The sequence below is a fragment of the Scyliorhinus canicula genome, chromosome 1, assembly GCF_902713615.1.
Source record: "Scyliorhinus canicula chromosome 1, sScyCan1.1, whole genome shotgun sequence".
Classification (NCBI taxonomy): Eukaryota; Metazoa; Chordata; class Chondrichthyes; order Carcharhiniformes; family Scyliorhinidae; genus Scyliorhinus; species Scyliorhinus canicula.
In genome coordinates, this window is record NC_052146.1 from 156,980,278 (window position 1) to 157,007,852 (window position 27,575).

The following is a 27,575-nucleotide window of genomic DNA, read 5'->3' on the forward strand; positions in this document are numbered from 1 at the left end:
GGACCCTGGCGCTGTGAAGCAACCGTGTTAACCACTGTGCTACCTGATGTGTTATATATGTTGGATTAACACAGACTGCAACTCGATGCAGTATAACTTGAAAACAGGCTTCCAACACTGTAGATGGTTCAACACTGCTTTATAGAACTTGCCGAGTAATGTGCACAGTTCGCTGTGGGTCGATACTCTATTAATCTAAGCTTGCTAACCTTGGTCTGGCTTGCCCAGACTTGCTCTGTGCCATGTGTAGTAGGTGCTGACTGTACATTGCACCCTGACTGTTGGTACAGCTATCACCAGTGTGAAGAGGCCGAGCCTTCCTGCCTCGTGTGTTTTATACTGGTAATGTATCCTGTAGTGTCCTGCCTGGTGATTGGTTGTTCTGTATTCTGTGTGGTGATTGGTTCCTGTGTGTGTCCATCACTGTCTGTATCTCATTATGAACATGAGTGCATATTATGACACTGCCCACTGTCTTTCTAAGACTGTGATCTCTGCAGATTCCATTGATTCTTTTATTGCTAGAAATTCTTACCTTTACTCTCTCTCTCTCTCCTTATTAAATCTACCTTGCTATCTGCTTCTAACTCCTTTCAGTATCCGGGACTAGGAGGTTCCATCTGCCTCGCCTGACAGGATCTCCCACGCATTCTCTTAACTTAACAGCTCTGCCCCCTGGCAAGTTCACAGTTGGGAAGTTTCAAACCAGTTCAGCAGCCTGATTAGCTCATTCAGAATCTCTGAGAATAACACGCAGCCTGGATACTGGGATATTATTGCTCAACATTGCCCGTTTATGTCTCACTGAAATTCTTCCCAGGTTACATACTTTGTTTAAACAGAAAGAAGCAACGAGTGGGGCTGCTGACCAAAAAGAGAATAAAAGGGTAAATCTTTACACTTCTGTATCCCCCTCACAGCCCAGGACATCACAAAGTGCTCTGCAGCCAATGAATGACTTTTTGAAGTGGAATCACTGGGTGGTAACATGGGAAACGCAACAGCTAATATCCCCACCAGCAGCAATGTTTGTGAAAATGAGCAGAGAGTCACATTTAATGCATCTGGTCGAGGTTTGAATGTTGACAAGGTCAGTGGGGAGACATCAACTGCCGTTCTTCAAAATAATGGCATGGGATCTATTACAGCCACCCACCCAAGTCAGTAGGCAGGGCCTCCATTTGACATCTCATCCGAAAGATATGCGGCGGAATTCTCCGTTCCTCAGACAAAGTGTTGACACCAGGGCAGGATTCGTGTACTTGCACAACATCAAAACTGGCGGCGCACCTGGACCGATTCAGGGACAATTAAAGAGCTAGTACTGGCGCCACGTGGAACACAATAAATTCCAATGAGAAATGGTGTGGGATTCACCGGGTCCGTGATTGACACTCAGGAGGCTGACTCCCCACACACTCCATCCCAGCCAACAAGATGGCACTGGCTGCGCTGGAGCGTGCCCATCCCGCTGATTGGTTGGCTGGGGCCAGAGGACACCTGGGGTGGTGGCCTGGGGTGACGCCCATACGGTCCATGGCACTAGGTTCACAGTGGGCAGTTAGCTGCGTGCGCAGTTGCGTGGCTGTCTGGTTTGTTGCAGCAATCGTGTTCCGTGCCCGTCCACCCCACCCTTCAGCCCACATCCTGGCAACGGTCTGCTACTCCCCCAGAGCCTGGCAGAAGCTCCCCGGCCAGCGGCACGATATTCAGCAAGCTTTGGCGATGCAGCCACGGCGCCTGTTCCACGATGAAAAAAACCACAAGTGAACCTCGCCGTCGGGAATTCACCCCGGTGGTAGCGGAGAATGGTGAGGCCCCGGAGAATACCGGGTCAGGCCCGCTGATGATATGCCGACGGTGTTTTCTGTACAAGGGGAGTGGAACGCATTGAAGAGGTTGTCGAGGATCCGGGGAATTGCGATTTGGCATGAAACCGGCGCCCACCACGATTTCAGCATTGAAGCCAATTCTCTGCCCAATCACGTTTCCTGATTCCGGCGTCAGTCGACGGAGAATCCTGTCCAATGTCTGCCTCAGTGTAGCAGCTGGAGTGCCAGCTGGAAGACGTACTGAAATCCTAGCCGTAATGGTGACAATGTAGATTAGCATCAGCAGTGACACTTACAGAATAGTGGCTTTCTGCCAGTTCCAGCAAGACCTTTCATGTGTCACTGGAGACAGAGAACAAATACGGAACTTTAGTTTTGGAACAAAAACAGGCGGTTCTGGAAAGCAGGAGTATGGGGACAGGAGAATTTATATTAAATTTATAGAGAAGAAGCTTGGTTAGCCCACACGTCTATGTGGTTGACCGTTCTTAAAGGCAAATGAGGGATGGGTGACAGGTGTTGCTCTTGCCAGGGACACCCACATTCTATGAATTAAACCAGCTTGCCTGAATCAGTCAAAAAGAAGGTTCAACAGTGTAGCCAGATGTCTAAAAGTTCTGCTTTAAAACTGTTCCAGACAGTACAGAAATGGAGCAAGTTCCAATCCAGCTGCTCCCCCCAATAATTTTTCAATTTAGAGTACCCAATTCATTTTTTCCAATTAAGAGGCAATTTAGCTAGGCCTATCCACCTAACCTGCACATCTTTGGGCTGTATGGGCGAAGCCCACGCAAACATGGGGAGAATGTGGAAACTCCACACGGACAGTGACCCAGAGCTGGGATCGAACCTGGGACCTCGGCACCGTGAGGCAGCAGGGCTAACCCACTGTGCCCCCGTGCTGCCCCCTCTCCCTTCAATACAGAAACCTACATTTATCTTAAAGAGAAGTGAGTTATTTTATTTATCATGTAAAAAAGCACAAGATTCGTACTTGTTGTGGCTATGGGTACCCGCATGGGCCCCAGTTATGTCCATCTTTTGGTGTGTTATGTGGCACAGTCCTTGTTCCAGTCCGACTGAGGCCCTCTCCTGCAACTCTTCCGTTACGTCGATGACCATATCGGTGCTGCTTCACGCTCTTGTCTGAGCCTGGAAAGATGCATCGATTTCCACCCCTCTCTCATCTTCACATGGTCCATCTCCAACATTTCCCTATCCTTCCTTGACCTCGCTGTCACGATTTCCAGTGATAGACTGTCGACCAATTTTCATTACAAACCCACCGACTCCCACAGGTACCTGGTTTACAGCTCCTTGGTGATGGCTGGGAATTATAGCTTCCTATAAGGACTCCATCCCGTTCTCCCAGTTTCTCCACCTCCGTTGCACTGTTCCAATGAAGCCACCACAGCGCTTCTGGCATCCCCCATTTTCGTGAGCCGAGGATTTTGCACCCCCCCACCCTCCCCAACCGTGGTTGACAGGGTCCCATTAGAAGCAGGATGAGGCCATTCAGCCCCTTGACCCTGTTCTGCCATTCAATTAGATCCGCATCGCAAGTCTATTTTCTGCTTTAATACCCTGACAAAACCCATTGATTTCAATCTTGCAAATTTCAATTGACCCTCAGATATAAGGTTTTGGGGGAAGAGATTTTCCAATTCTCTGTGAGGAAGAATTTCCTGACATTGCCTAGTTCTAATCTGAAGGTTGTGCTTCTTTGTTTCATACCAGTTTCTCTCAAACCACTCCATCAACTCAACGAGGAAGGATTTGCATTTATGTCACATCATTTACACCCTCAGGGTATTCCAAAGAATTTTACAGCCAATAAAGTACATTTGTTTGAAGTGTAATCGCTGTTGCAATGTACGAAACAATGCAGCCGGTTTATGCACAGCAAGCTCACACAAACAGCAACATGATAATGACCAATCGGTTTTAGTGATGTTGATTGACAATATTGGCCAGGGCACAGGGGAGAAATATCCTTATGTCCACCTGATCCACAGAAAAGAATCCCGACTGGGATTCTGAAGGAGGCCATTCAGCCCATTGAGTGTGCACCGAGCCTCGAAAAGAGCACCCTACCTCGGGCTACTCCCCTACCCTACCCCTGTAACTCTACCTAACCTGCACATTCCTGAACACTAAATGCAATTTAGCATGGCCAATCCACCTAACCTGCACATTCCTGGACACTAAGGGCAATTTAGCATGGCCAATCCACCTAACCTGCACATTCCTGGACACTAAATGCAATTTAGCATGGCCAATCCACCTAACCTGCACATTCCTGGACACTAAGGGCAATTTAACATGTCAAATCCATCTAAACTGCACAACTTTGGACTGTGGGAGGAATCCAAATGGCCAGAATGTGTAAACGTCATGCAGACAGTCACCCAAGGTCGGAATTGAACCCGGGTCCCTGGCACTGAGGCAGCAGTGCTAACCACTATGCCACTGTGCCGCCCCTAAGAAACTGCGATGGCAGTTGCAATGTCAACTGCCTGGCAGGTAACTATGCTTACCACTATACCAAGCGCACTCACTGATATGTCAGGTGGGGCCTTGGTTTAATGTCTCATGTGGAAGATGGTAACTTCTGACAGTGCAGCACTCCCTCAGCGCCCAATTGAAGAGTAAGCCTGCATTTTGTGCTGTCTCTGGTTGTGGAACTTGAGTCCGGAACTCTCTCGGGTCAGCGGTGAGGGTGATTCGACCGAGGTGCAGTTGGCACCAGACCATCTGTCCCTGGTTAAGTGGGAAGCAGCAAAAGGAAGAACATCCTGTTGTTAAATGATGGGCACAGTAATTCCAAGATGGAGGTGTCGAGCATGCAGTTGTAGAGTATCAGTGAGAAGGAAGACGAGCAGAGAAGCTGCTGATTTTTCCAACTCACCTGGTCTGAGTGTCTGAATTCAAGGTCAAGTATCTGAATAATTTGCTCTCTGCCTGACAGCAGCAGCAAAGGCGGTTACAACTTGTTTCTCACACAATCTATTAAAAAACATGGAGTAACATGCAAACTACTGCCTGAAATCTTATGTTCAGCAGGGTGTAAAAGAGAGTGTTACAGTGTGAAAGCTTGTAATCAGTGTGATGTGCAGCAGGCAGTGTTGTGGATGATGACAAGGTAGGTTGAGAAATAAGTTGTTAAGAGGAGGTAACAAGTCTACAAAGAGATATAGAAGTGAAATGAAAGTCGCCATAGTCCCAGATGACCATAGGCTGCTTTCTCCTTTGAGGGGGACAGCTGACTGGTGGTGATTTAACCTGAGGATCACCACACCTCAGGGCGAGGGGCAAGGTTGAGAAGGCGGGGCCTTCATGGATTAACCTCAGCCGGTATGGGAATTGAACCTGTAGCCACCTGTGGTGGCCACTTCCCGATTCCAAAATGGATGCCCGCAAAGAATGCAGGGAAAATCGGCCAGCCACAGGAAAAACAAGCAGGTACAAGGTTTCCTGTGTATTAGGATTTGCACAACCCAGACAGAACCAAAACAAATAGCCATCTACATACTAATGAGCAATCCCCAGGAACAATCAGAAACATTGAATCAATCGGGACCAAACCAGACTCCCCGGTGCCAGCGGGAGCAGGACAAAGGCAGGCCAATGGACACATAGGGCCCGCCCAACGATCAGGGAACAGCTCCAGTATTGGAGAAATCGATAGAAACGATTGGGACATGGTCCAATTAATTGAGACCAAGTCTGGGGGGGGAGGAGTTTGAAGAATTCTGTGTTAGGGAGCAATCTGAAAAAAAAAATACAATCCAAGGGCACAACCTCAGACTAAAAGGACGATCCTTTAAAACTGAGGTGAGGAGGAATTTCTTCAGCCAGAGGGTGGTGAATCTGTGGAACTCTTTACCACAGAAGGCTGTGGAGGCCAAATCACTGAGTGTCTTTAAGACAGAGATAGATAGGTTAGAACATAGAACAGTACAGCACAGAACAGGCCCTTCGGCCCTCGATGTTGTGCCGAGCAATGATCACCCTACTCAAACCCACGTATCCACCCTATACCCGTAACCCAACAACCCCACCCCCCTTAACCTTACTTTTTAGGACACTACGGGCAATTTAGCATGGCCAATCTACCTAACCCGCACATCTTTGGACTGTGGGAGGAAACCGGAGCACCCGGAGGAAACCCACGCACACACATAGAACATAGAACATAGAACAGTACAGCACAGAACAGGCCCTTCGGCCCTCGATGTTGTGCCGAGCCATGATCACCCTACTCAAACCCACGTATCCACCCTATACCCGTAACCCAACAACCCCCCCTTAACCTTACTTTTTATTAGGACACTACGGGCAATTTAGCACGGCCAATCCATCTAACCCGCACATCTTTGGACTGTGGGAGGAAACCGGAGCACCCGGAGGAAACCCACGCACACAGGGGGAGGACGTGCAGACTCCACACAGACAGTGACCCAGCCGGGAATCGAACCTGGGACCCTGGAGCTGTGAAGCATTTATGCTAACCACCATGCTACCGTGCTGCCCCAGTTGATCAAATTCTTGATCAATAAAGGGATCAGAGGTTATGGAGAGAAGGCAGGAGAATGAGGATAAGAAAAATATCAGCCATGATTGAATGGCAGGGCAGACTCGATGGGCCGAGTGGCCTAATTCTGCTCCTATGTCTTATGGTCTTATGATCTGAATGTCCTGGTACATGAATCACAAAACGTTAGTTTGCAGATGCAGCAAATGATTAGGAAAGTGAATTGGATGTAGGTGTTTATTGCAAGAGGAATGGAATATAAATGCAGGAAAATGTTATTACGGGTATTCAGGGCCTTAATGAGGCCACATCTGGAATACTGTGTACAGTTTTGGTCTCCTTATTTGAAAAAGGATATAATTGCATTAGAAGCAATTCAGAGAAAATCCACTCAACTAAGTCCTGGGATGAAGGGCTTACTTTACGAAGAAAGTTTGAGCAAGTTGGGCCAATGGCCATTGGACTATAGAAGAAGGAGAGGTGATCTTACTGAAACATAGAAGATCCTGAGGGGACTTGACAGGGTGGATGCTGAGAAGATGTTTCGTCTTGTGGGGGAGACCAGCACTAGAGGACACAGTTTACAAACAGGGGGCTGGATTCTCCGGTTGGGATTCTCCGTTGCGCCGGCAGCGCACCCACACGCGGGGATTTCCTGACAGCGTGGGGCTGCCCAAAATGGGAAACCCCATTGGCTGGCTGACGGGACAGAGAACCCTGTTGCCAGCGAGGGTGCGCCGCACCAGGAAAGAACTCTGCCCAAGAAATCTCCCTGTTAAGATGAGGATGAGAGGTGTTTCTCTCAAAGGGCCATTAATGGGGGTCAAGGGTTACCGGGTGGGAGTGCAGACAGGAAAGTGAAGTCAAGACTATAACCATATAACCAAGATCTTATGAAATTAAGAAGTAGACTTGAAGGGCCTCCGACTACTCTTCCTAAATTCTAAGTCCTATGTCCAGTTTTATAGTGTACGGTGCATAATAGTGTGTTATAGTGGGAACTTACAGTGAACTGGGTGTGTTAATGGGGAGTGTTCTAGTAGAAAGTCTTACAGTTATTACAGTGGGGAGAGTCTTACTGGGCTGGTGAGTAGCCGTGTGTTATGTGGGAAAGTGAATGTATGTTCTCGTGGTGTTAGTACTTTGTCCTGTAATCTCTGGGTAGCTGACGTACCTGTACATCACGGTATGACAGCAGCAGGTTCATTACAATGTCTGCACTCAGGAGCTCCACGCTGTCTAGACGCTGTTGTATCCGTGCAAGAGCTTCCCGCAGCTCTTGCCCGCTGTACATCTCCCTCGCTTTGCGGATTTCATTCTGAATAGTTTCCCGAAAATATTCGCTGTGGAACAGAAGTAAAAGTAGCAAAGGCAGAAAAACAAAATCAATCTCACTGCTCCGGCACCGATTGAACTGACAACATCTCAGCATATTTCAGAATTGGACGTCTATCAACCTCCCACACTCCACTCAACCCTATTCAGTAGATCGCTTGGGTCCGTGAGGCTTTAGGCACCCAGTTCAAATATTGCTGTGGTGTTGACCAATACTCATTCAGAAATGCCTCATGTAGTTGGGTGTCACAGAGACCATTATTTAATGCTTATTTACAACCATTTCTGTTCTATAGGTCCTGACCCATCCTGGGGCATTATTTCACAGGCTCTATTACCCTCTATATCTTCCTCAATGCCCTTTCTACCACATAGAAAATGTGAGCCATGTGCAATTCGGGATGGGTAATAATTGCTGATCTTGCTGGTGGCACCCACATCCCATGAGTGAATAAGAATACAGCAATTTGGCAGCTTGTTTAATCACATGTGAGGCTGAATCCAACGTCACCCAACACAATCACTGGATCATAGAATCTTACAGGTACAGAAGGAGGCCATTTGGTTCATCGTGCCTCTGCCAGCTCTTTGAAAGAGTTATTCAATTAGTCCCCCTTCCTTCTCTTTTCCCAAAGCTCTGCAACATGTTTCCCTTCAAGTACTCAACCAATTTCCTCTTGAAATCTATTACCACATTTTCTTCCACAACCCTTTTCAGGAGGTACATTCCTGATCGCAACAACTCACTGCGTCAAAAAATTCACACCCTCCCCTCATATTCTTTTATCAATTTGCCAGATCTGGCCCCTTGGGTTGCACCAATTCCCAATATCAGTCACTGGCTCATTTCCCCCACCCCCCCTCCCAGGTTAAGGGCTCCATACTGAGACATGTGGCCATTCCCCCATCACCAAGCCAATGTCTACCCGCAAACTCCAGCAAATACCTGGGGGTCCTCCCTGCAGAGGCCTTGTTTTCTTAATTAGCTGGCTGGTCATTGGGTGGAACTTCAACCATCGCGGGAGCTGTGAATCGCCATCGTATCACACAAAAGAAAATTGAGGGAAAGTGCTGCGCGCACCCTACCCTTTCTGTTATTTATATACTCATCATTTCTTCTGGGCCTTGAATTAAATTGAGACCAAACACAAGGCCTGATAGCCCCTTCAACTGGGCTTCACCTTGACTCCAGTTCCAAATCTCGCTCTTCCTTTAGGGAGAATTAACTAAGTGAACGGGTTACTGAAATCAGGCAGGGAAGAGGCGAGTTGCACACTCAGTTAACTGCATCCAATAAGCAAGGTGAAATAATTGGAGGAAAGCAGACAGGTAGTCAGATCTTCTTTTGATGAGGCAAGCATACCATCGCTTTTTTATTGAACATCACACCCAAAGTTAGTTTTACAGTAGTCTGATTGGAGTGCAGACAACAGGACAGTAAAAGAACCAGAAAATCCTTGATTTCCACCCCCCCCCCCCCCCCCCCCCCCCACCACCACCCCCTCTCCCGGCCACCATTCCCAACATCCTCTCATGTTCAGCAAGGCCATTTATCACGTCAATTCTTTTATAGGATGATGTAGGATTAATTGAAGATTCTAAAAAATAAATATATAATCCTCTGATTGTGACGATCTTTCCACACCTACATCGATTTCGTGAGGTTCCCTGGCTAATTTTAGCACTCATATCACCAGAGAGGCTGAGATCAGCTCATTTGGAAGAGAACAGGAATTGAAACTTTAATTTTAATATCTTAATTACTCACTGAAAAAAGCTCAGAACAAAAGACGCCCTCCTCCCCCATATCACACACATCCATTTTGCGCAGAGATCGGACTGAATATATTAAAGTGAGAGTGATAACAAGATCAGAACCAAATCTCCCAGGCGCACCCCAGTACAGCTGAAGGGATGGGATTCTCTCACCAGGAGTTTATCTGGGTCTCCTCCAGCAATTTAGTGAGCCGTTCGACCAGGGGCATGAGGAGAGGCTCCAGGTTGAAGTGCGGCTGGAACATCTCTGTCAGACACTTCATCATACTGGCCTCACAGCAGAAGACCTTACCACTGGGCGTCACGATATATGGAATGAAGGTGTAGTTCCCATAACAACCCTAAGGGATAAAAAGAGAGACAAGGAATGACTTTGGTTCCTATTGGAAGGGTCAGTGAGGTAGAGATATCTAATAATAATCTTTATTGTCACAAGTAGCTTACATTAACACTGTGTCATGAGAATGTCACTTTAACAAATGTTTGTCTGCTCAAGTGGCTGCAGTGATGTCAGAGTGTGGGTGGAGCTGAGCTTTGGCTCTGCTTTTTAGTTTTGCTTTGAGAAAAGCTTGGATGTGTCTGTGTTTTTTGGTTTTGTTTTAGTGTTGTAGCTGCAGCCAGCCAAAGAAGATGTAATGTTGTTCTCTCTGCCATGTAAATACTATCTCTTGATCATTTGGTGAATCCAGAGTGATAACTGTTCTCAATAGTGAATTTAAACCTGTTATGCTTCTGTTAAAAGGTTTTTTTAATGTCTTATGGATGTTAAAAAGAAAGTTTAAGGATCACTTAGTGTTGTATTCTTTGGGGGTTGTATTTGAATTAATGGTTGCTAAGATGTTCACTGTATGTTTTAAAAAGGTTAACTTGAGTTCATAGAATAAACATTGTTTTGCTTTAAACATTACTGTTAGATGTCTGCTGTACCACACCTGTAGAGTGGGCCGTGTGCTCCCCATACCACAATCTAGTAAAAGTCGTGGGTCAGGTGAACTCCATGATACACTTTGGGGTTCTCTAAACCCTGGCCCATAACAACGGCAATGAAGTTACTGTGAAAAGCCCCTGGTCGCCACATTCGGCACCTGTTCTGGTACACAGAGGGAGAATTCAGAATATCCAATTCAACTAACAACACGTCTTTCGGGACTTATGCAAGGAAACCAGAGCAGCCGGACGAAACCCACGCAGACACAGGGAGAATGTGTAGACTCCACACAGACAGTGACCCAAGCCGGGAATCGAACCTGGGATCCTGGAGCTGTAAAGCAACAGTGCTAAATACTGTACTACCATGCCGCCCAATGCCCGGTCTGAAAACCCTAGTCAGTGGCGCTCATGTTGTCTTGCCGAAACAGTTTTGCCTTCTGTATTTCAACTCTCTTTTTTTTCTCCATTTGTGATTGGATTGGATTGGATTTGTTTATTGTCACGTGTACTGAGGTACAATGAAAAGTATATTTCTGCGAGCAGCTCAACGGATCATTAAATACATAGGAAGAAAAGGGAATAAAAGAAAATACATAATAGGGCAACACAAGGTATACAATGTAACTACATAAGCACCGGCATCAGATGAAGCATACAGGGTGTAGTGTTAATAAGGTCAGTCCGTAAGAGGGTCATTTAGGAGTCTGGTAACAGCGGGGAAGAAGCTGTTTTTGAGTCTGTTTGCGCATGTTCTCAGACTTCTCTATCTCCTGTCCAAAGGAAGATGTGTCAATAGTCAAAAACATTGTCGATCTGGTGTCAATTTCGGTTCACTTTTCCCCTGCTCCCATGTCCACAGGGAACATGATTGAAGCTATGTGCTCACTCCAAACCAGATTCTTCCATAGGTACAAGAGTAGGCCATTCAGCCCCTTCAGCCTGTTCCACCATTTTAGTAGACCAGAGCTGATCTGTAACTCAACCCAAGACTGATGTCCAACCAGTTGACAAAAGATGTTTGCCCCCAGGTACCTGACATGAGAGCCCAGTGCCTGTAGGCTATTTACCCCAAGGTTGGCGCTAAACTGGATCACAGTGTTTCGGTGAAAGCAGAGAGCTTTTATGCAACTTCTGGTCACTTGAGAGCTCATTTTGAACAAAGAAATGTTTGCATATTTTGATCTTGGATAATCTTTGCAATTGTCAGTTAATACAAGAATGTAATTTGTTGCACAGAGAAGAAAAAAAATCCCATCACTTAACACCCTCAGGTGACATTATCAAAATGGCCACGCCCACATTTAAACAGGCTCCCAAAATTTGAAGTCAATCTTGAAGTATAAAATCGACACAATGTTTCGGGAGGTGAATGGCTCCAAGAAGGTGCAGAGGGAACAGTGTTTGTGTTAACATAGTTGGCCGACTAGGAGGCCTTAAAGCCTGCAGTGGGGGCTGCAAGGCTGGACTAGGTGATAAAGACAGTGGCTCTGAATCAGGTTTTGGCATCTCCGTATCGGGGAAGGCAGCTCAGGAATTGGGACAGGATCGGGGGACCCGCCATAGGCTGCAGACTTTCCATTATTGCGTGTTGTTCAAAGAATGTGTCCAAGTAGGGTAACTAACTGGTTTGTACACAGAGTGCAGCTTATTCCAACAAAACATCAAATGGTTCCTCATCCCATTCAATTAAACAAGCATCTGCGATGATATCATCAGCATCATCCAGGATAGCAGCCACCTCACAAACTTTCAGCCTATCTGGCTGAAAAATACACTTGCTCAGGAAATGTTCCTTTGGTCTTCCCGCTTTGTTTACCGAATGGGCTTGACGGCTGTCATGCATCCATAAAAGGGGACAGTTACGGACTCTGGTCTCGTCAGGCAACCTGGAGCTTCTCAAAGGAGGAAGAGGCAGCGCAAAGGGCCCTGGTATCAGCAGATGCACAAATATCATCTCACAGCGAACCCAAGCCTTGGGAGATCTCGGGCTTGACAGATGTTGGGGTGTGTTACTCGAGTTCAGTGCCATGCCTCTGATTCACCCGACATGGTAGGCAAGGGTGAATGAGCTGTAGCCAACATTGGACCACTTTATTCTCAGGTGAGGGTGACATTAAGAGGTCGGCTGTGATTACGACACTCAACTTTCAGTGCAGGATTATCGTCAAAGAAAGCTCTCAAACAGAGCTACAGATCCTCATGGCTTGCATCTGACTGCATCCTTAAATAAGCCAGGTCTAAGAGGTGGGCACCTTTGGCCTAGAATGCAGATGAATGGTCTGTCATATCGAAGCAAGTGACATTGCTGCTTTATCAACGGAACTGCATAATATAATTGGGCAGAAATTAACCATCTGTCCTAGTGTCAGGTACAATAAGTTCACCCTCTGTTGAGCAGTGAGTCCTGGAAATGACCCATCACTTTCTCTGTCTCTGAATCTAGGAGAAAGATTGATTCTCCTTTCTTCCCTTCTCCCAGGTGGAACTGGCAACGAGGAAGGGGAAAGTCAGGATCGAATGTCAAAGTATGGAATAGGTCCTGATACCAAAGCTGAAATGAATTGACAATCTTGATCATCCCTAAGCCCCACTGCTTTGGTGTCCAATACATAGCTTCATTTCCACATTGGGGTGCCGGTGACATAGTGGTATTGTCACTGGATTAGTAAACCGGAGACCCAGAGTAATGATCTGGTGATCCAGGTTCAAATCCCGCCACTGCAGATAGTGAAATTTGAATTCAATAAAAATCCGGAATTAAAAGTTTAATGATGACCATGAAACCTTTGTCGGTTGTTGTAAAAACCCATCTGCTTTACTAATGTCCTTTAGGGAAGGAAATCTGCCGTCCTTACCTGGTCTGGCCTATATGTGACTCCAGATCCACAGCAATGTGGTTGACTCGTGACTGTTCCTTCAAAGGCAATAAGGGATGGGCAATAAATGCCCATGTCCCAGGAATGGATAATAAAAAAGATTCTGTAATGTAATACCGGAGATTAAGTAGAGGTCAAGATCTGTGTGTATGTGGGACATAAACTCATCAATCTCCTTCGCTGAGAGGTGTGAAAATGTTCCGATGCTGCCATAATGTCAGTAGGCAGTGTTTGTCTTCAGGTCGGCACATATCCACAGTATATAGGTGAAAACATCAAGCGCTAATGCAACCACCAAATCGAGTTGTACATCAATTGGCCTTGGCCACAAAGGAACAGGCCCCAGCCACCAGAGGGTGATAACATAAAATGGCGCACTGTATAAATCATGAAACTCGATATTTCATACAACAGAGAAAAATAGTGGCTTTGGTGTTCCGGATGAGACAAGCCACTTGATCTTGCTTTAGAGCAATGATACTATAAGAACCTCTGCCAGCAGCACCTAGTTAGCAGCGGTTACTGCGGTGTTGAGGAGGATCAACTGTTGCAATGCAAATCGGCGACAGTCAAACATGCCCATGCAGGAACAGGACTTGACAGAGTGCTTCTTACACAAGTTAGTTCCTGCACACAGCCCTAACTTCGCTGCAGCCTGTGTGGCACCAATGCCTTTTCAACAGGGCTGTTTCGCTAAATTGCATTCACTTGCCAATGCCCTCAGTAAACCTTCCTCTCTCAAACCACCACCGCCCTGCACACCCCGCTTCCCCTCCCCCACCCCCCACTCTCCACCCCACCCCACCCACCCCCCAGCCCCACTCCATGAGTTTGGATGGGAGGAAGTGTTACTTTCCTCAATGAGTGCCTGAGGGAGGGCTACTGATGCAGGTCTGTCATTGGCACTGGCCACTGGGGCAGACTCGTTGTTTCAGTCTGCATATCTGACTGAATCGTTACTGTCAGGAGTGAAGACCCTTTGGTCCTCCGTGGGCCGTGGTTCGATGCCAGAGATTAAATGAAAATCGCTTATTGTCACGAGTAGGCTTCAATGAAGTTACTGTGAACAGCCATATTCGGGTGCCTGTTCGGGGAGGCTGGTACGGGAATTGAACCGTGCTGCTGGCCTGCCTTGAAAGCCAGTGATTTAGCCCAGTGTGCTAAACCAGCCCCTGGTGGCCGTGGCTGGGGTTGGAGACATTGACAGGAGCAAGCTCCCTACTCCTAAGGTGGTCCAGGTACTTTTTAAGGACCTTTCCTTGGACTTTAACTTTGTGGACCAGCCCAACCTTCTCTAATATGACTCCAGGGACCCAACCGGTGCTGTCCCCTGACATTTCGCACATATGTGGCATCTCCAGACTTAAACACTCTCTCGGGGCTCATGGCGTCATCATTTCTCTTTTGCCTCTCCTGTCTGTACTCCACCTTACCAACCAAACTGGGAAACAGCAGGCTCAGCTTGGTACAAAGTAATTGTCCCATCAATAGTTCAGCCGGGGTGACTCTTGTCGTAGTATGGGCTGTAGTTCGATAATTGAACAGGAATCATGCCAACCTTGTCTCCATGGATCCGGTCGTATGTTTCTTGATATTGTTTTGAAAATCTGTACTGCCCGTTCTACCAGACCATTGGACGATGGGTGATACGGTGCTGTCCAAATGTGTTTGATGGCTGGAACTCCCCGCTGGTAAAAATGGTACCATTTTGGGAGACAAGGACCTCTGGTGTGCCTTGAATGCAAAAGCCCTGCTGGATTTCTCAATTGTGGCATGGGAAGTTGTAGAGGCCATGTGGTGTACTTCCATCCATTTGGAATGGGTATCTATCATGGTTAGGAACATGCAACCAGAAAATGGACGTATAGTCTACATATACCTGTACCCATGGTCTTCCTGGCCATGAATGCAGAGAAGCCGAAGGGGGGATCTTCTGGTCCTTTTGGTATAAGGAGCATTGCTTTACCAAGTCCTCAATATTCGAGTCACGCACGGGACACCAGACATTTCCCCTCGCGAGCATTTTCATTTTGGAAACTCCAGGGTGACCATTATGCAGCTCCATTAGGATTGTGCACTGATCTGGATAGAGGACAACTACCCAGGGTCCACACAGGATCAAAACCCTAAAGGATAATACCATCCTCGACACTCAGTTCTTCTCTTTTTGTGAGGTAGGGCTTCAAATCGTCAGAGGGGTATCCTCGGATCCAGCCATCAAGGATCATGGCCGGGATTCCCCGAGCCCACGCATCACAATCGCGCCTGGCGCGAGGGCGAAGAATGGGGCGTCGGACCCGCAACGCCTTCGGGCGATTTCTCCAATGACCGGAGAATTGCCGCCAGCCGTGCACGTGCGGTCGATGCAGTGCTAGTCGGGGGGCTGTTGAAAGAGGCCCCCGCGTTCCCGCCGGCATGTTTCTCGGATGGTTCCACCCAGCGGGAGCTCGGTGTCGCGGCTGTGGTGGCCATCCTGGTGGGGCGCGGGGCCAGGCCCGTGATCGGGGGCCACCGATCCATGGGCGCGGTCTGGGGGGGCCTATTTCTTCGGGGCCGGACTGCTGTGTGGGTCCGCTATGTTGCGCGGGATGGCGCCGCTGCCGACCGCTGCGCGCATATACAGAACCGGAGCTGCGTGGAGTACTCCGGCGCTGTGCTGTGGGCCACGGAATCGTTGCACGAGGCCCGTTGAATCCGGCATGAAACACGTAGCATCTCGGTCAGGGATGGGCCAAGTTTGCAGTATTCTGCCAATTTCCGCAATCTGCCAAGGAATTTTGTGATGGGTTGACCCTTGGTCCTTCCTGATGTATTAAAACAGTACCATTGGAGGTTGATTTTTTTTTAAGTTTAGAATATCTAATTCATTTTTTCTAATTAAGGGGCAAATAAGCGTGGCCAATCCACCTACTCTGCACATCTTTGGGTTGTGGGGGCGAAACCCACGCAAACACGGGGAGAATGTGCAAACTCCACACGGACAGTGACCCAGAGCCGGGATCGAACCTGGGACCTCGGCGCCGTGAGGCAGCAGGGCTAACCCACTGCGCCACCGTGCTGCCACCCATTGGAGGATGATTGATGGCTTCAGGTCATAGAGATTTCACACTAAGTCTACAAGCTCGTTGGAAGTTTTGGAGTCAGGGCCGCTGGGTAAGTTAGGCTTTTTATAAAGCTAAATGGCGGGGCCCCACATGATGTCAGGAGGATTACCTTCTGTTTTTCATCTCCTTCTATGTTGTTGGCACAAAAAAAAGCGCATGTGCTCAACACACTGAGTCCAGACTTCTGTGTTCTCATCATATGGCTCGAGTTTACCAAAGAAGGGATTTCCAGGTCTGTTTTGTTTTCTTACTGGAAAGCTGTGTTTTCTTTACTTTAAAGGCTGCTCGGAATCTCGTTCTTGCTCGCCATCGCCACTGTAATAACGCCAGCGGAAGCCAGGCTAATCAAAACAAAGGTTTATTCCAGAACAAAATAGGGGCCTTGCTGCAACGTAAATCCCAGCCCAGGACCATCGGGAACACCGGTCTGGGTGACAGTATTTAAAGTCCAGCTAACAAGTTCCCACTGGACGCGCCTCCACCCGCTCAATACAGAAACTCAAACTCCACCACCACTGGGAGATCAATGGACAATCCCCCTGGTCATCGTGGGAGTTACAACAATTTCTCTCTCACCCCCTCCTTTTTCTCTCTCCCTTTCCTCCATCTTGCTCTTTCTCTCTCTTGCCATACCACACTCTCTCTCCACCCCTCTCTCTCTCCACCCTTCTCTCTCTCCACCTCTCTCTCTCTCTCTCTCTCTCACATTCGCCTCTTTCTCTCTCATCTGCACCTTTTCCTCTCTCCCCCCCCCCCCCTTTCTCTGCCCTCCCCACCCCTTTCTCTGCCCTCCCCACCCCTTTCTCTGCCCTCCCCACCTCATTTTATCTCCAACCTCCACCCTCCCCTGGCACGCCCACCTTCCCGCTCTGCCCCTTTGCACCTTGGATGTGAAACCACCAGAGTCCAGGATGTGAGAGTTCTCCAATTGTTGCCATTGGCCAACTTTGCAACACAACTGGAGCTTTCAGTAAACAACCCTGAACTTGTTGAATCCAGTCGGTAATGAATTAGACGCTGATGTCACAGCCTTTGAAAGGTGCTGGATCTTCAATTGAGATGTCAAGCTCTGGATCACCTGATGTGCCAAGGAACATTACCCTTTTAATGCTCTATTCAACCTGTGGCGAATCCACATTGAACACGCTCTATTCAAGCAAGAGCACAGTGTAAAATACAATAATGAAGGATATTGAATTACCTGGTATTGCTTGCATAGAATCTTAATTTGTAACCTGCCCTTGGAATAGATTCAGTACTGGGAAATCTTAGTCACAATCTTCCTTTTCTGCACTGTTTGCCAATGCACCAGAACCATTGAACTATAGAAACGGTACAGCACAGTAAGAGGCCATTCAGCCCATCGTGTTTGAGCCGGCCAAAGAGAGAGAGAGAAGATAGCAACCCGCCGTTCATTAATCCCACTTTCCAGAGCCTGGTCTGTAGCCTTCCAGGTTAAAGCACTTCAGATACCGATCCAGGTACCTCTTAAATGAGTTGAGTCTCAACGACCAATTTAGGCAGTGAATTCCAGACTCCCACAACCCTCTGTATTAAAGGGTCTTTCCTCATGTCCCCTCAAACCCTTGTACGAATCACCTTATATCTGTGCCGCCTGATAATTGACCCCCTCAGCTCGGGGAAACAATTTTTTCCTGTCCATCCTGTCTCGGCGTCTCATCATAATAACAATAATCTTTATTAGTGTCACAAGGAGGCTTACATTAACACAGCGATGAAATACTGTGAAAATCCCTTCGTCATCACACTCCGGCGCCCGTTTGGGTACACTGAGGGAGAATTCAGAATGTCCAATTCACCTAACAAGCACGTCTTTCAGGACTTTGTGGGAGGAAACCAGAGCACCTGAAGAAAACCCACGCAAACACGGGGAGAATATGCAGACGCCACACAGGCAGTGACTCAAGCCAGGAATCGAACCCGGGTCCCTGGCACTGTGAAGCAACAGTGCTAACTACTGTGCTACCGTGCCACCCATAATTTTGAACACCTCAGTTAGATCACCCCTTAGCCTCCTCTGCAGTAAAGAAAACAACCCTAGCCTATCCAATCTTTCCCCATAGCTGCAATTCTCAAGCCCAGGGTAACATTCTTGTAAATCTCCTCTCTACTCTCTCCAGAACAATTATGTTGTTTCTGTGATGTGGTGACCAGAACGGTATGCACAACTCCAGCTGTGGCCTAACCAGTGTTTTATACGGTTCATCATTACATCCCTGTTTTTGTATTGAATACCTCGCCCAATAACGGAAAGCAATCCATCTGCTTTCTTTACCATCTGTCCTGACACCTACAAGGACCTTTGGACATTCACTCCAAGGTCTCTCACTTCCTCAACCCCTCACAGTATCCTCACATTTATTGAATATTCCCTAGCTTTGTTTGCCCTCCCCAAATGCATTACCTCACACTTCTCTGGATTGCTTTTAATGTACTTGCAAAATATTTGGGGGTTTTCTTTGATTTTACCGACCAAATTCTTTCCGGGTCCTCTCTTTGCTTTTCTAATTTCCATTTTTACTTCACACCTATATTTTCTGTAATCCTCCAGGCTATTTACAGTATTAAGCTTTTAGTGAAAGTCCCAAACTTTCTTTTTCTGTTTTATCTTACCCTGTATGCATCTGGATAACCAGGGGGCTCTATATTTGGCTGCACTGCCCTTTTTCTTTATGGGGACATGTCTATCCTGTGCCTGCAGAATCTTGTTTTTAAATGCCTCCCCCTGATTTGACATAGTTTTCCCTTTTAGCATCGAGTTCACTTTTGCCAGTTTACCTCCCACTTTGTAAAATTTGTCATCCCCCAATATAGAACTTTTACTGCTGTTCTATCTTTGTCCTTTCCGTAATGATGACAAATCTGACTGCATTCTGGTCACCATCTCCAAAATGGTCCTCCACTGCTACTTCATCCACTTGCCCTGCTTCACATTCGAAGACTAAAACCAGAATTGCACACCCTCTTCTTGTTGTATGCTGCTTTAAAACGTTCTCTAGGATGCACCCCAGGAATTCTGTGTCCTCTGTGCCCTTAATACTGTTCATATTCCAAATGATGTTTGGGTAGATGAGGTCCCCAATAATTACTGGCCTATTGTTTTGACATCTCTCTATATATTTGCTTTTCTAACTCCCTTCCACTATTTGGGGATCTATAGTACACTCCTGGCAGTGTGGCTGCCCCTTGTTTATTCCTGAGCTCAACCCATGTGGCCTCATTTGATGATTCTTTTGGTACATCATCCCTCCTTGATGTACCATCAATTGGACGTGAGACACGATGAAGATCCAAACTGTGGCTTTAATCAGCTAGTTGTTAGCCCGGTGGTCGACTACAGAGAAAGGCCGACCGCCGGGAAACCTGGGTACTTATACCCCGCCTCGGAGGCGGGGTCTACTTGCCTCTCGACCAATTGGTGAGCAGTCACATGACTAGTCCCAGCCAATCAGACGAGAGACACATGACCAGCCAGAGCCAATGGGAATCCAATGCTCTGCACTAATGGCAGTGCTCCCACTCATATCACCAAACTCCTCATAGCTGCAATTGATTCTTTAACCAATAATGCTACATCCCTACTTTTTTAAAATCCCCCTCTCTATCCTGCTTGGAAACTCTAGTTCCAGGGATGTTATTTGTCCCTATATAAAGATCAGAGATCTTGGCCCTCTCCTGGTTGCTCACCAAGCCCGCCTGGAACTACATTCAGCAGGAGTGTGAGTGCTTATCCGCTTCTTTGCTCCCCCCTCGTGAAACAGTTTGCATTCACCCTGCCCAATGAATCCTCCCCACAGTCAATTTTGCATCCAGCGCATATGTGGACTCCGAGTGTGAAACTCGGCCAATTTACTACGCATCTGAGAATCTCAATGCCCAGGCACAAGGTGTATTAATTGGGACTCATGCCTCGACATTGCAGTAATCTTGGCAGGTATTTGGGACCGCGTGCAGCCATCCTGTGCACATTGACATGACATGGCCTGCCATCTAACCACCACACACAGATTAGATACCGTAAGTATACCTCCGCACCCTCCCGTCTAACATTCCCACGGTAGGTGCAGCAATGGCTAATCACGGAATAAAGTCAACACTGTGCCATTAAGTATTTCGAAAGTAATAGCACACGTGAGATATCAAGCTCTTTATGCTGTCCACTGTGGGCAGCACGGTAGCCCAGTGGTTAGCACTGTTGCTTCACAGCTCCAGGGTCCCAGGTTCGATTCTCGGCTTGGGTCACTGTCTGTACGCAGTCTACACGTTCTCCCCATGTCTGCGTGGGTTTCTTCCGGGTGCTCCGGTTTCCTCCCACAGTCCAAAGATGTGCAGGTTAGGTGAATTGGCCATGCTAAATTGCCCTTTGTGTCCAAAAAGGTTAGGTGGGGTTACAGGGATAGGTGCAGATGTGGGCTTAAGTAGGGTGCTCTTTCCAAGGGCCGATGCAGACTCGATGGGCTGAAGGGCCTCCTTCTGCACTGTAAATTCTATGATTCTGTGATTGTGGCCATGTGGAATTAGTGAGGCTGCTTCGCATTCAGTTCACATTGGACTGTTACAGTCAGAGAGAAGAATCTTTCTGTGGTGATTGTAGATCTGAGTAGATGCAATACAACTGAGCAAGCACTGGAAGGAGCACGGGAGAGCTATAAATACACCGGGACAGGAAGTGAGGACACACTTCACGGAAGGCAGAACTGGAAGCAGGACACAGACACACAGGCAGGCAGCATTTGAGGTAGCCGTAAGTTAAGCTCTGAAGAGAGAACAAATTCACAATAAAGCATCTTCTCCACCTTTGAGACTACGAGCTTCATTAAGACACGAGGACAACACATGGTCCCAGCAGTGGCTTCAGACGCTTACTACAGGACAACTCAGCTGCCGACACAGAAAGAACAAAATGGCATGGGTTGTCCTAAAATGGAATGTCCTACTGGACATTCGACTTGGGAAGACATCGCTTATTCGAGGATGTGGCATGGAACTCCAACTCAGCTGGACACGACCGGCAAAGTAAGAAATGTCTGGAAAATGTTTAAACAAATGTTCGATTTATATCATAGCTAATGATGTAGCAGCAGCCTCAGACAAAATTAAAATAGCACTGCTCATCGCAGGACATGAAGCTAGGAAAGTATATAATGGATTTAAATACTGAAAAGATGAAGACAGCAACAACTTAAACAATACTAAACAAATTTGAAGAGTACTGTAAGGAATTTGAACAGCACGGTATGCTCAGAGGCCAAACTGCACAAAGACTGAGTGATGCAAAACTCTACAATAAGAAAGGATTCAGTCAAGAAATCGCAAGTGAAAAATACAAATCAAAAAGAAGAAATAACTTGAATTTATCACGAAGCCAAAATGCTGAAATCCAGTCCAGATCGAAAGAAAAAACGCTGAAATCTGCGATAAAATGGCGTCGGAGCACATTTTACAGTCTCGGGCAGACAAAGAACTACAAACTGCGTCTGCGCATGCGCAGGAAACGGAAGCCGCGCATGCGCAGTTACAATCACCCGTTTTGCATCCTATGCATGCGCAAGCTGCGCATGCGCAGTTTTAAAAAGTTTATGTTGCTGATCGTTATGCGCTTGCGCAAGCCGCGCATGCGCAATGGACACAAAACCGCACAGTAAAGGAAGGCCGATTTGTGCATGCGCAATTCATTCCTACGCATGACGTCACGAGCGTCATGACGTCTGAACATCCGGACCACGCCTACTTAAAAGGGAAATGCCCAATAATTGAAAACAAGATACTTAAAGCGGTAAAACCAAACTTTCTTGCCTCAGAAGACAAAAGAAACGCCTGAACTTAAACCAGCAGTTGAAAACAACTCGCACAACACCCTGGAAAAAGCAGTCTGCACCACCCAAAGTGAAGAGAACAAAAAGAAATCCGAAACAAAACCAAAATGATTTGGTTTTCGAAGAATACTACTCAGACATGGCTGAGTTATTCGGATATGCTGATCACAGCATCAGCGACACGGTCGCAAAGCTCAACACGAATCTACTCGTGGTAGATGAATCCAACAGCATGGTGCCATGGCAGCTCGTCGATACATTGGATGACAGCAATACCCAAGATGAAGACGACGCCACACAGAGAGCACAGAAAGACTCCACAGAGAGAGTGATGACAGGCTCTACAGTGAGAGTGATGAAAGACCCCAAAAGGGAAGCAAGCAAACACTCCCTGGCGAACACCATGCATGAACAAGACCATTAAGGTCAACCCGCCATATCTGAGCAACCGCAAGCAGACTATGAAAGTCTACCAAGCTCACATAAACAAGAAGAAGACAATGTACATCTACCCACTGCATGTGAAAACAGTGACAAGGTGATCACACTTGACATACAGGAGGTACAGGATCACAGCGAGACTGACAGTTCTCAGCTTGTCTGTACAGAAGCACAGAGTAAGGCCACCCAAGAGTCCAGAGAGACCACGTCAATAGAAACCATCCAGATTTTGACTCCAGAAGAGGAGCACCAAGAGTCCTGTGAGACCACGTCAAGTGAAATCATGAAGATTTTGACTCCGGAAGAGGAGCACCAAGAATCCAGAGAGACTGCGTCAAATGAAATCGTGAAAAATTTGACTCCAGAAGAGGAGTACGAAGAAAGCAAAGACGACGAATCAAATCCACCACAAATGACTGATGTCACCAGCATCAATGCAACATCAGATCATTCTCACCATTCTCGAGACGAAAAGTTTAATGACTTAAATTATCCACACGGGACACTCATTGAGCATAACAAGAAAAACAAAAGCCAAAAGAAGCACAGCAGAAACAAGAACAACAACAGCAAGAACAAAAGCAACATGAAGCGCGACAAGAACAACAAAAATCGCAAGAAGCACTGCAGAAACAAGAACAACAACAGCACCAACAAAAACTACAAGCACAACGACAAAAACTACAAGAAGAACAACAAACCAACAAGAAGCATAACAAAGATAGCGACAACAACAAAGACAGAAACGACAAAAACAGCAACAAGAACGGCAACGAAAACAACAAAGACAGGAACGACAGAAACAACAGCAATGAAACAACGACTTGTACAAAATGGTACAACTCTGCACATGAAGGACAATGCCACAGCACACTGCAAAACAATGACAAGACTACAAACATGCCATGGGATGACAACGAATCGCACAAACTCACATCTGCTCCAGAACAAGCAAGCATACCAGCTTTCAAGGCAGATGACATAATAAATCGATACCACAAGCACATAAAAAAGTCCATGTCAGTCAACATCAGTGGTTCGACCATGTAAACACCTCTGGATGATGCATTGGTTACTTAAAATAACAAGAACACCGACAACATTCACCACGTCAACAACAACAAAAGAAAAAACTCAGTGAACAAATTCATCAAGTTTGGACTCATAAATGTTTTTATTAAGAGTGGACTCATAAATATAAATTGGCTTTGTAAAATATGCAATAGCACCATCACTTGTATAGATACACATATCATAAGTAACTGTTTTGTACAATTTTCTTTAACGATGTACAGAAAATATGTAAAGAAAAAAAGGGGGATGTGGTGATTGTAGATCTGAGTAGATGCAATACAACTGAGCAAGCACTAGAGGGAGCACGGGAGAGCTATAAATACACCGGGACAGGAAGTGAGGACACACTTCACGGAAGGCAGAACTGGAAGCAGGAAACAGACACACAGGCAGGCAGCATTTGAGGTAGCCGTAAGTTAAGCTCTGAAGAGAGAACGAATTCACAATAAAGCATCTTCTCCACCTTTGAGACTACGAGCTTCATTAAGTCACGAGGAACAACACACTTTCAGTCTGTCAGTCAGGGTGAATGTGAATCCTAACCCTAGGTCCATTAATTTTGATTATAGATCATTTTGATCTATAACCTTTACTGGTATTACAGCTTTAAAAAGCATACTCATTTTTAAAGGTCACCATGAAAACTTACCATATTTTTCTGGCAAATGATGTCCTGCAAGCAAAGCAGAAAATGACCAATCAGACGTTAATTTTAAAAGTTGGCTTCACAGAAGAGCAGTGCTCCAACTTTATATTTTTAAATATCAAGTGTTACGTAGTCACAGACCTCCTTGAGGAGATGTACACATATTTACCTGTGAGCAAAGGGTTAAATTCAGGTACAGTGACATGCAGAAATAGATAAGTTAAATGAAATGAAATGAAAATCGCTTGTCACAAGTAGGTTTCAAATGAAGTTACTGTGAAAAGCCCCTAGTCGCCACATTCCGGCGCCTGTTCGGGGAGGCTGGTACGGGAATTGCTGGCCTGCCTTTGTCTGCTTTCAAAGCCAGTGATTTAGCCCTGTGCTAAACAACCCCTAGAGTCTATAGTAAGTTGGAAGGTCGTACGGATACGGGTTGAAGGGGAGAGACTGTCTTGTCCAAGAGATCTGTTCCATTTCTCTCCACTGTCAGATCTCACCACCAGATTCAGGTCGTATTTACGTTGTAATTAATATGGTTCAGAAACTGCTGCCACAGTTGTCAGGGAGGTCTTGAGAATCCTGTAGAGAGCTCCGAGGGAGCACAGCCTTGGCAATGGTAACACTTGACACATAAGTTCACCCTTTGGAATTACCCTCAAGTTGAACACTGCCCGGGTTATTGCTGTGCTACAGTTCACTCAGGGAGTCTGAGTAGCCGTGGCAACATGCATGTTGTATGTTGAAGTGTGATGTTATGGGTGGTGATGGCATTGGCTCCAAAGTTCATTCCATCACATGGCTGACTAGGAATCTCTCCTGCTCACTCCCTCCAGCCAGCGATTAGTGTTGGAGGGATTTACCGGCTGATACTCAACCTGTTTGACTGTGCACCTTCCTTGGTCACCAAGTCCTGAGGAGGGAATTGAACCGGGAGCTCCTGACTCAGAGGCAGGGACACTCCCCACTGCACTGCATAACCTCCACTCATGTGTTAATAACAGTTATCATGGTAAGCAACCGCTGGGAAAAAGCCAGCTGGACATCGACAACATTAATTCTGAACTGATTATAGTGTTTGCACATCAGTGATATATCCATTATTATACACATGACTTGTGAGCAAAGTAGTTGCGAAGTCAAGCAAATTTTTTTTTTGAAAGACTTGCATTTATTTAGCCTCATTAATGAATACCATGAATCTAAAAGTGCTTTTGTGCGAATCAAGTACTTTTTGAAGTGCTGTAATGTAGGAAGTGCGACTGCCAATTTATTCCTGTTTGAGTTATTGCCAATACAGAAGGACGTCAAAGAGATCTCGAGTCCAAGGGTAGCACAATAGTTAGAACTGCTGCCCTTCAACGCTGGGGATTCCGACCTTGGATGACTGTGTGGATTTGCACGTTCTCTCCGTGCCTGTGTGGCTTTCCTCCGGGTGCTCTGGTTTCCTCCCTCAGTCCAAAGATGTGCAGGTTAGGTGGATTGGCCATACTAAAATTGGCCGTTAGTGTGTCCTAAGATGTGCAAGTTCAGTGGATTGGCCTTGATGAATGTGAAGGTTAGTGGGACAGGGCAGGGGAGAGTGCTCTTTCTGAGGGTCGCTGCAGACGCGATGGGCTGAATGGCCTCCTTCTGCACTGTAGGATCCTATGAAAATGGGTGTTAATTCAGGAAAATTTTATTCACCCTCTTGGAAACCTCACGAACAGGGGGTAACTATGTAGCGGAGGCAATCCGCAGCATTTTTCACCCATCTGACTCAGAGTCGAAATTCCACAATTCAGGATTGCACTTATACAGCATCTTGCATGATCTCAGCTCTTCCCAAGAAGCTTCACAATCAATGAAGTAATTTTGAAGTGGAGTCACGGTCGTAATGTAGGAAACGCAGAAGCAGATTTGTGCACAGGCTCTTCTTCCACAGGACCTTTTATGCCCCCAAGAGAGCAGAGAGGGCCTCAGTTAAATATTTCATCCAAACTGTGGCGTCTTCAACGCTGCAGCACTCTCAGTGTTGGTGTGTCAACCTAGACTGTCTGCTCAAGTCTCTGGGATGAAAATACCCCTGACTCTGAGGTGAGAGTGTTTCCACTGAATCGAGGCTGACCTATTTCCCTGAACATAAACCTTTGTAAACCTTCCCTCAGACAGCTCCACCACAAAACGATGACTACAAGCTCCACACTTCCTGAAAAGTTTAACAGTATATTTACAATACTGCTGAGTCACGGGGGTTGACGTTTTAGCCAAGGGCAGGCACAAATCATCTTCATGTTCGTCCAGCTGATTTGCAAGGGATTTTTTTTAGTTTGAGTAAGGTGCCAGGCAGGGTGAACAAGCAGAACTGTGGAGGTTTTGTTTACAACAGAGTTATTCATTGGGCCCAGGGTGGTGGAAAGGCAAAGCTGGCAACATCAGCATAAAATTAGCCGTGTCTCACTGGATAGTATTCTTGACAGCTTCAGAAGGTCGTGGGTTCAAATCTTGTGCCACAGACTGGAGCACCTAATCTTAGCTGGCCCTTCAATGAGGGAATCATTAATATCCCACTAGGCCCCCTTGGAATCCTGATTAATATTTATTCCTCAAACAGCTGTGAGAAACAGATTATCTGAACATTCGTAGATTGCTGTTTGGAGAACCTTGCCGACACAAATAGTTCCTGTATTTTCCACACTTCCATTCCGACCGGGTCACTGTCGGTGCAGAGTCTGCACTTTCTCCCCGTGTCTGCGTGGGTTTCCTCCGGGTGCTCCGGTTTCCTCACACAGGCCAAAGATGTGCAGGTTAGGTGGATTGGCCATGATAAATTGCCCTTCGTGTCCAAAATTGCCCTTAGTGTTGGGTGGGGTTACTGGGTTATGGGGATAGGGTGGAGGTGTTGACCTTGGTTAGGGTGCTCTTTCCAAGAGCCGGTGCAGACTCGATGGGCCGAATGGCCTCCTTCTGCACTGTAAATTCTATGATAATCTATGATGACATTGCACCACGGTCACAACATACCAAATCTGACTGAGACTAGGCTGGTCTTTGTGGCGTGTGGTGAAGGGGTTCATAGAGGGAGCTGTACTCAGGTCAGCACAGAGACAGGCAGCTGAGGCTGCTGTCAAGGAGCATTGCACAGGGACAGCTGTCTTGGGTGTAATTTAATGGGACAGAAACAGAGTCCCATTTCGGGTGTGTTAAGTGGGGT

The 27,575-nt window shown here is 46.7% G+C and overlaps 1 protein-coding gene across 2 annotated transcripts in view; it reads right to left on the reverse strand.

The window, feature by feature from the left end:
• The window catches only part of LOC119968829 (mitogen-activated protein kinase kinase kinase 5-like), a 213,496-nt gene that overhangs the window by 165,854 nt on the left and 20,067 nt on the right, over positions 1 to 27,575 (reverse strand). The window contains exons 3-5 of one of the 2 annotated variants that reach the window (XM_038801675.1): positions 24,389 to 24,412; positions 9,631 to 9,818; positions 7,541 to 7,709 (exon numbers count right to left, since the gene is read on the reverse strand). In XM_038801675.1, the coding sequence (XP_038657603.1) occupies positions 7,541 to 7,709; positions 9,631 to 9,818; positions 24,389 to 24,412 (381 nt within the window). The remainder of the gene's footprint in view (positions 1 to 7,540; positions 7,710 to 9,630; positions 9,819 to 24,388; positions 24,413 to 27,575) is intronic. The other variant, XM_038801683.1, reaches the window with a different exon arrangement.